Source organism: Salvelinus sp. IW2-2015, linkage group LG16 (assembly GCF_002910315.2).
Source record: "Salvelinus sp. IW2-2015 linkage group LG16, ASM291031v2, whole genome shotgun sequence".
In the NCBI taxonomy this organism is placed as follows: domain Eukaryota; kingdom Metazoa; phylum Chordata; class Actinopteri; order Salmoniformes; family Salmonidae; genus Salvelinus; species Salvelinus sp. IW2-2015.
In genome coordinates, this window is record NC_036856.1 from 38172613 (window position 1) to 38183024 (window position 10412).

At 43.7% G+C, this 10412-nt stretch overlaps 1 protein-coding gene across 1 annotated transcript in view; it reads right to left on the reverse strand.

The window, feature by feature from the left end:
- Positions 1–3031, reverse strand: part of LOC111975495 (microtubule-associated serine/threonine-protein kinase 2-like) — a 36358-nt gene extending 33327 nt beyond the window's left edge. The window contains exon 1 of the mRNA XM_070447445.1: positions 2982–3031. Within this exon, the coding sequence (XP_070303546.1) occupies positions 2982–3031 (50 nt within the window). The remainder of the gene's footprint in view (positions 1–2981) is intronic.
- Positions 3032–10412: the final 7381 nt, after the last annotated feature.

Sequence of the window (10412 nt, forward strand, 5' to 3'; positions counted from 1 at the left end):
GCGTCCAGAGAGACTAGCATACTGCATGGAGTAGGGGTCTGATTCTACACCAGTCAGAGACGGACTTGCATTACTGCATGGAGTAGGGGTCTGTATCTACACCGTCGAAGAGACTAGCATACTGCATGGAGTAGGGGTATGTTATTCTTACCGGTCCGAGAGGAACTAGCATACTGCATGGGAGTAGGGGTCTGTTATTCTATCAGCCAGTCCAGAGGGGACTAAGAACTCATGGAGAGTAGGGGTCGTATTCACACGCAGTTCCAAGACGCAGACTAGCCTACTGCATGGGAGTAGGGTCTGTATTCTACACCAGTCCAAGAGAGGACTGGACATACTGCATGGAGATAGGGTCTGTATTCTACAGCCGGTCCAGAGAGACTAGCATAATGCATAGGAGTAGGGGTCTGTATTCTACACCAGTCCGAGAACTAGCATACTGCATGGGGAGTAGTCTGTATTTCACCAGTCCAGAGAGACTAGCATACTGCATGGGAGTAGGGGTCTGTATTCTACACAGGTCCCGAGAGACTAGCATACTGCATGGGATAGGTGGCTGTATTCTACACCGGTCCAGAGAGGACTAGCATACTGCATGGGTAGGGGTCTGTATCTACACCGTCCAGAGAGACTAGCATCACTGCATGTGGAGTTAGGGGTCTGTATTCTACACCAGTCCAGAGAGACTAGCATACTGCATGGGAGGTAGGGTCTGTATTCTACACCGGTCCAGAGAGGACTAGCATACTGCATGGGAGTAGGGGTCTGTATTCTACACCAGTCCAGAGAGACTAGCATACTGCATGGGAGTAGTGGTCTGTATTCTACACCAGTCCAGAGAGACTAGCATACTGCATGGGAGTAGGGTCTGTATTCTACACCAGTCCAGAGAGACTAGCATACTGGCATGGAGTAGGGGTCTGTATTCTACACCAGTCCAGAAGACTAGCATACTGCATGGAGTAGGGTCTGTATTCTACAACCAGTCCAGAGAGACTAGCATATGCATGGGAGTAGGGGCTGTATTCACCGTCCAGAGAGACTAGCATACTGCATGGAGTAGTGGTCTGTATTCTACACCAGTCCAGAGAGACTAGCATACTGCATGGGAGTAGGTGTCTGTATTCTACACCAGTCAGAGAGATAGCATACTGCTGAGTAGGTCTGATTCATACACCGCCAGAGAGACTAGCTACTGATGAGTAGGGGTCGTATTCTACACCAGTCCAGAAGACTAGCTACTGCATGGAAGTAGGGGTCTGTATTCTACACCAGTCCAGAGAGACTAGCATACTGCATGGGAGTAGTGGTCCGTATTCCTTACGGTCCAGAGAGACTAGCATACTGCATGGGAGTTAGGGGTCTGTATTCTACACCAGTCCAGAGAGACTAGCATACTGCATGGGAGTTGGGTCTGTATTCTACACGCAGTCCAGAGAGACTAGCATACTGCATGGAGTAGGGTCTGTTATTCTACACCAGTCCAGAGAGACTAGCATACTGCATGAGTAGTGGTCTGTATTCTACACCAGTCTCAGAGAGACTAGCATACTGCATGGGAGTAGTGTCTGTATTCTACACCAGTCCAGAGAGACTAGCATACTGCATGAGTAGGTCTGTATCTCTTACGTCCAGAGAGACTAGCATACTGCATGGGAGATAGTGGTCTGTATTCTACCCGGTCCAGAGAGACTAGCATACTGCACTGGGAGTAGGGTTGTATTCTCACCGGTCCAGAGAGACTAGCATACGGCATGGATAGTCGGTCTGTATTCTACACCAGGTCCAGAGAGACTAGCACTACTGCATGGGAGTAGTGGTCTGTATTCTACACCGGTCCAGAGAGACTAGCATACTGCATGGAGTAGGGTCTGTTCTACACCGGTCCAGAGAGACTAGCATACTGCATGGGAGTAGGGTCTGTATTCTACACCAGTCCAGAGAGACTAGCATACTGCATGGAGTAGTGGTCTGTATTCTACACCAGTCCAGAGAGACTAGCATACTGCATGGGGAGTAGGGTCTGTATTCTACACAGTCCAGAGAGACTAGCAGTACTGCATGGAGTAGGGTCTGTATTCTAACCCGGTCAAGAGAGACTCGCATACTGCATGGGATAGTGGTCTGTATTCTACACCGGTCAGAGAGACTAGCATACTGCATGGGAGTAGAGGGTCTGTATTCTACACCAGTCCAGAGAGGACTACATACTGCATGGGAGTAGGGGTCTGTATTCTACACCAGTCCAGAGAGACTAGCATCATGCATGGAGTAGGGTCTGTATTCTGTATACCCGGTCCAGAGAGACTAGCATACTGCATGGGAGTAGGGGTCTGATATTCTACACCAGTCCAGAGAGACTAGCATACCTTGCAGGAGTAGGGTCTTTATTCTACACCAGTCCAGAGAGACTAAGCATACTGCATGGAGTAGGGGTCTGTAATTCTACACCAGTCCAGAGAGACTAGCATACTGCATGGGAGTAGTGGTCTGTATTCGTACACCGTCCAGAGAGACTAGCTACTGCATGGGAGTAGGGTCTGTATTTACCGAGCCAGAGAGACTAGCCCATACTGCATGGGGAGGGTCTTATTCTACACCAGGTCCAGAGAGACTAGCATACTGCATGAGGTAGGGGTCTGTATCTACACCAGTCCAGAGAGACTAGCATACTGCATGGAGTAGGGGTCTGTGTTCTACACCAGTCCAGAGAGACTAGCATACTGCATCGGAGTAGGTCTGTATTCTACACCGTCCAAGAGACTAGCATACTTGCATGGAGTAGGGGTCTGTATTCTACACCGGTCCAGAGAGACTAGCATACTGCATGGAGTAGGGTCTGTATTGCTACCACCGGTCCAGAGCGACTAGCATACTGCATGGGAGTAGGGCGTTCTGATTCACACCGCGTCCAGAGAGGACTCATACTGCATGGGAGATGGGGTCTGTATTCTACACCAGTCCAGAGACGACTAGCATACTGGCATGGGAAGTAGGGGTCGTATTCTACACCGTCCAGGAGAACTAGCATACTGCATGGAGTAGGGTCTGTATTCTAACCGTCATACCTAGCATACTGACATAGGAGTAGTGGTTTATTCTACACCAGTCCAGAAGACTAGCATACTGATGGGAGTAGGGTCTGTAATTACTTACCGTCCAGAGAGAACTAGACATACTGCATGGAGTAGTGGTCTGTATTCTACACGGCTCCAGGAGTCAACTAGCTAGCTATACTGCATGGATAGGTCTGTATTCTACGCACCATCCAGAAGACTGAGCAACGCATGATATGTCTGTATTCACACCGTCCAGAGAACTCGAGCATACTGCATGGGAGTAGGGTCTGTATTCTGTACCGGTCCAGAGAGACTAGCATACTGCATGAGTATGTCTGGTATTCTACACCGGTCCAGAGAGACTAGCATAACTGCATGAGTAGGGCTGTATTCTACACCGGTCCAGAGAGACTAGCATACGGCATGGGAGTAGTGGTCTGTTCTACACCGGTCCAGAGAGACTAGCATACTGCATGGAGTATGGTGCTGTATTCTACACCCGTCCAGAGAGACTAGCATACTGCATGGAGTAGGGTCTGTATTCTACACCGGTCCAGAGAGACTAGCCTACTGCCATGGAGTAGGTCTGTATTCTACACCAGTCCAGAGAGACTAGCATACTGCATGGAGATAGGTCTGATTCTCTACACCAGTCCAGAAGACTAGCAACTTGCATGGGAGTAGGGTCTGTATTCTTACACAGTCTCAGAGAGACTGATTGGATGAGACTATAATAATATGGATAATACTGTAGATTCAATAGGGGTACACGCAAAATGAAGGGTCTGTGTGTCTGTCTCTGTGTGTGTGTCTGTGAGGCCATATGGCTCTGTGCTGTTCATTATAACAGGACCCACAGCTGGATATGACAAACCTACGATGGATGAACATGTTGRGCTCATTTCTACAACTCCTGAAGAATGAGTGAGGGGTGAGAGAGAGAGAGGCAGGACAGGAGAAGAACCACAGCTGTCATCACTTTCAGTATGGCAGATAATAAGGCCATGAAATTAGCATATGATTGCTTCCTTCTTTATTTCTCTAATCATAATTAGCTGGTCTGAGACTCATCTTTTCATTTTCTTTCTCACTCCCTCCAGTGCACGCGCACTCTCTCTCTTTCACTCGCTCTCCCTCACCTCATCTGCTTCCTTCACTTTCCAGCACCCTTTCTCTCCCTTACCATAGCAATCACCCTTATTCAAGCCCACCCCTTCATCCCGCTCTCCTCTAAAGCCTCTATCTCTCCCCTACCATCTCTCTCCCCTACCATTCACCCCCTCTCTCTCTCTCATTCTCTATCTCTCCCCTACCATTCACCCCCTCTCTTCCCATCTCTCTCTCTCATTCTCTATCTCTCCCTCTCCTCAAATGATTATACAGTACAGTCATACAGCAGAGAGAGACATTTGTAAAGGGCTGGTAATGATCTTCTTTCTCACACCTTGCTAGCTCATCTAATATTCATAGATCTAATTCTGCTAGCTGGCCTGAAAGGCAGGCAGTGTTTTCCACTAGCGCCGGCTGTCGGCAATACAGCCGATACAGACTAATTTTCAAGCCAGGTACTTTTTTCCACTTAAATTAACTAGGCTACTTTTCAATTCACTACACAAAAAAAAAGTATCCAAAGCCCTCTCCCGCTAGAATGTGGTTGCATTCTAATTTCTTTACAMGGAGGAAGAGAGCATGAATTTGCAGGTCCAATATAATGTGAGTGAATTTGCACATACCATATAATGAGTGGATTATACCATGTAATCCACTCAGCCAATTGTTTTCTGGCACATTCCTTTATTTTCTTTCACATGCAGGATCTGACATTAACGATGGCCAGTAAAAGCATGTGTTGGGCCAGTGCATTTTTACATTCCAGTTCAACATTTACCTGCCTTCAATCTATTCACTGAGCTTGTTTCTTTTAGGGAAAGTGAATTACAAAAGTAAACTAATAGTGAACAGACTAGCAATATGCTGGCTACTGTTGGTAGTCTACACAAAGAAAGATACAAAAAGACACAGGGCATTCCTCTTGACTAGCTTATTACTGAAGCCGTGTCGATGGGTGTTTCTCAAAATGCATACCACCGGGCTCTGAGCACGCAAATTAGAGGGTCRGAGTATGAGTCCAAATCAGGAGGAAGGCACTTCTCAAACGTGTATGCCGTTTGTACATATTTTGAAGCATGCATCGATGCAAGCTTCAACAGAAAGTATGCACAGAAATATGTCGCAACCACGTAAAAAGGTTACTAAAATGTATTGAAATCAATGGCGGACATAAATTGAGCTGAAGCGAGAGAAAATACACTCCGACTTTGGAATGAAATGTTGCATATTCACATCTCATATGTTGCCTGAATGCAATATTTTATCTTGATACGTTAATAAATACATGCCGTGTTAATTTTGGCATGTTTACCTGCCTACAATACCGACTGTAGTTTGCGCAGGTCSCAAGCCCATAGTAAGTCAATAGGGCTAACTACTACTGTTAGTTAGCCAGATAGCCACACATAATTATTAGCCAACTACCCACAAAGAATGTACATCTACCTTGCATAACATTAGTCAGTTTAATAGGCAAAAATGACCTATCTGGTTAGCTACATTATTACGATTCACATATAGCTAGCTGATAGTTATGAAGTAAAGCATTTGCTTTGTGTATATATTGTTTTGTCTCTATTGCCATTGTCCTGGCTGGAATGGGTAAGTCCATTGTAAATCAATAGGGCTAACTGGCTAGTAGCTAGTCACRAAGAATTGGTASCTAGCTATCCACGAAAAATGTACATCTACTTTGCAAAACATTMGTTTTAGGTCATTTTGATTATTACGATTCACGGTAGTATACATATAGAAAAACACCCCRATATCTCTTTTGGAACGTTTGTCTTAAAGGGGCAGCGTCCTATTTTCAAATCTCAAAATGACCTACTTCAGAAACAAAAATGAATGCAATTAATACAATGCAATTCTAAAGAATATATGACTTGGATACCTAAATTATATTACGCAGATTTTAATACATATCATAATAACCAAATGTAACCTATTAATATCTGAATATAGAGAGGAAGCATGCCAACCTATAGGCCCTGCATCACCCCAATCCACTTAAGAACTACACCATGTCCGGGCCAGTAGAAATTCTGAGAAAAAAAGTTAGCATTGGACCCTGGTGTGTTTCATACNCACGGTAGTATACATATAGAAAAACACCCCAATATCTCTTTTGGAACGTTTGTCTTAAAGGGGCAGCGTCCTATTTTCAAATCTCAAAATGACCTACTTCAGAAACAAAAATGAATGCAATTAATACAATGCAATTCTAAAGAATATATGACTTGGATACCTAAATTATATTACGCAGATTTTAATACATATCATAATAACCAAATGTAACCTATTAATATCTGAATATAGAGAGGAAGCATGCCAACCTATAGGCCCTGCATCACCCCAATCCACTTAAGAACTACACCATGTCCGGGCCAGTAGAAATTCTGAGAAAAAAAGTTAGCATTGGACCCTGGTGTGTTTCATACGCAGCCATGGAGGATATTTAGTGTGCTTCATATGCAGCCATGAAGGATATTTAGTGTGTTTCATACGCAGCCATGGAGGATATTTAGTGTGTTTCATACGCAGCCATGAAGGATATTTAGTGTGTTTCATACGCAGCCATGGAGGATATTTAGTGTGTTTCATACGCAGCCATGGAGGATATTTAGTGTGCTTCATATGCAGCCATGGAGGATATTTAGTGTGCTTCATATGCAGCCATGGAGGATATTTAGTGTGCTTTCATTGACGAACAGCAAGCTTTACTAGTTTATAAAAGGTGTTGAACTGACTGAATAAAGTCGATCTCACGTATCCTTCCCATTCATAAATCATACAACGTAGTTATATGTCCAGTGTATCGCATCGGGACAAGTAAACAAAAGATCTGGTTTCTATTTTCAATATGAAGTCCATCAGGACTTGCGAGACACGTTAAAGTGAGTGACTCGTCAGTAGCTTACTGAATTGCATTGGTAAGAGAGCTTTCATTTGGCTTCCTAATTTGCAAACTGTTAGGCTATTTGATGATCATCTGCAGATAAATGATGAAAACATTCGATGAAGATGGTGAATCCTCCTCACAGCAGGAACAATAAGCAGGCTAGTGGAGAGAGAGCCTCACTGGTCCAAAATAGGATAAAAGAAAACAGATTGAATTGTTTTAAAAGCTAATGATACCTATATGGTATTTTCAAAGATATTGATATACAGTACCAATCAAAAGTTTGGATGCACATACTCATTCCAGGGTTTTTCTTTAATKTTACATTGTAGAATAATAGTGAAGACATCAAAACTATGAAATAACACATATGGAATCATGTAGTAACCAAAAAAGTGTTAAACAAATCAAAATATATTKTATATTTGAGATTCTTCAAAGCAGCCACCCTTTGCATTGATGACAGCTTTGCACACTCTTGGCATTCTCTCAACCAGCATCATGAGGTAGTCACCTGGAATGCATTTCAATTAACAGGTGTGCCTTGTTAAAAGATAATCTCTCTTTCTTCACACTCCATATTCTCCTCCCTGTCTCCCTTTCCTGTCTCTTCTGTCTGCGTCTGTCAGTGTTTGGTCATTGCCAGAGGTTTTACTTCCAGTCAGTTTGTCTGTCTGTCACAGACTCTGCTTCTGTGAGATCTGAGAGGTGCCAGTTTTGTGTCATCTCAGCTGATGCCACCCTGTCCTGACATGACCTGCTGCTGCCAGCTCTAAACCTTTCTCTCCCTTCCATCTTCTGTGAGGATGAAGACTCACCTCTCCTTCTATCTCACTCTATCCTCATAAATGGAGAACAGAAATGTCTCTTTTGGATATATATAAGGGAAACCTTCATGAGGTTTGGTGTAAGACTGCTATATGACACAGAGAGAGGCCTAGCCCCAACTCCTACTATCTATAGTAGCTGGGACAATACCCGTATCTTTATCATCTTTAGTATCATGGCAAGGAAACAAAACACAGAACAAAACAAACATTATGTTGTCATCCAGAGTCACATTTATTTTATTTCCAAACTATAGCACACAATATGTTACATACAGCAGGTTTTTAAAGGACCAAAGCATTTAGTCTGCTTCGTGTTTTCACTTCGTGTTTTCATTTTTGCCATGGAAAAAATATTTGGATACTGGTATGGTCACAGCCCTAGATGGGCTGTATCTCTCTCTGAATGTCTCAGTATTGGATACTGGTATGGTCACAGCCCTAGATGGCTGTATCTCTCTCTGAATGTACTCAGTATTTGGATACTGGTATGGTCACAGCCCTAGATGGGCTGTATCTCTCTCTGAATGTACTAGTATTGGATACTGGTATGGTCACAGCCCTAGATAAGCTGTACTCTCTCTCTGAATGTACTCAGTATTGGATACTGGTATGGTCACAGCCCTAGATAAGCTGTATCTCTCTCTGAATGTACTCAGTATTGGATACTGGTATGGTCACAGCCCTAGATAAGCTGTATCTCTCTCTGAATGTACTCAGTATTGGATACTGGTATGGTCACAGCCCTAGATAGGCTGTATCTCTCTCTGAATGTACTCAGTATTGGATACTGGTATGGTCACAGCCCTAGATAAGCTGTATCTCTCTCTGAATGTACTCAGTATTGGATACTGGGTATGGTCACAGCCCTAGATAGGCTGTATCTCTCTCTGAATGTACTCGTATTGGATACCGTATGGTCACACCCTAGATAAGCTGTATCTCTCTCTGAGTACTCAGTATTGGATACCGGTATGGTCACAGCCTAGATGGGCTGTATCTCTCTCTGAATGTACTCAGTATTGGATACTGGTATGGTCACAGCCCTAGATAAGCTGTATCTCTCTCTGAATGTACTCAGTATTGGCCTTCCTCAGTGTTGTCCCCAAGCACGTGGATAGCCAGACACGCTCACCTGGGCTGGGTGGGTCGTTAAGACATTTTACGCACAAACACCATTTTGGTGGCCTCTGGTACATTCTAATACTAGATTGTATTTTCAACCAGCAACTATCAGGAACAACACCATTTTTTGGGGGGGGGGGGGGGATCATACTTTTACAGTGTTAGTTACAGCAGCTGTTGTACAATATCATATAAAACTGCTGACATCCACAGGCTTCAAGCTTTCTTTTAAGAGGCATTTTCTCAGCTTTCTGCAATACAGTGTGATATAAGAATGAAGCCAGTATTTAACATGGGCTTGCTACACAGAAAGCAGCAGTTGATTACTCCATGTCAACACTTTGATTTAATCAGTAGACCTTCATCAATATCTTTGATATAGCTAGCATATACAGTACAGTCAAATGTTTGGACACCTACTCATTCAAGGGCTTTTCTTTATTTTTACTATTCTTAATAGTGAAGACATCAAAACTATGAAATAACACATATGGATTCATTTAGTAACCAAAAAAGTGTAAACACAAATCAAAATATATTTTATATTTGAGATTCTCTGCGGTCCAACTCATCCCAAACCATCTCAATTGGGTTGAGGTCGGGTGATTGTGGAGGTCAGGTCATCTGATGCAGCACTCCATCACTCTCCTTATTGGTCAAATAGCCCTTACACAGCCTGGTGTGTTGGGTCATTGTCCTGTTGAAAAACAAATGCTGGTTAAGTGTGCCTTGAATCCTAAATAAATCACTGCCAGTGTCACCAGCAAAGCACCATCACACCTCCTCCTCCATGCTTCACAGTGGGAACCACACATGCAGAGATCATCCGTTCACCTACTCTGCGTCTCACAAAGACACAGCGGTTGGAACCAAAAATCTCAAATTTGGACTTTCCAGCGGTCTAAGTTCCATTGCTTGTGTTTTTTGGGCCCAAGCAAGTCTCTTCTTCTCATTAGTGTCCTTAGTAGTGGTTTCTTTGCAGCAATTCGACCATGAAGGCCTGATTCACGCAGTCTCCTCTGAACAGTTGATGTTGAGATGTGTCTGTTACTTGAACTCTGTGAAGCATTTATTTGGGCTGCAATTTCTGAGGCTGGTAACTCTAATGAACATATCGTCTGCAGCAGATGTCACTCTGGGTCTTCCTTCCTGTGGCGGTCCTCAGGAGAGCCAGTTTCATCATAGCGCTTGATGGTATTTGCAACTGCACTTGAATACATTTTCCAGATTGACTGACCTTCGTGTCTTAAAGTAATGATGGACTGTCGTTTCTCTTTGCTTATTTGAGCTGTTCTTGACATAATATCGACTTGGTCTTTTACCACCTCTACCTTGTCACAACACAACTGATATGCTTAAACGCATTAAGAAGGAAAGAAATTCCACAAA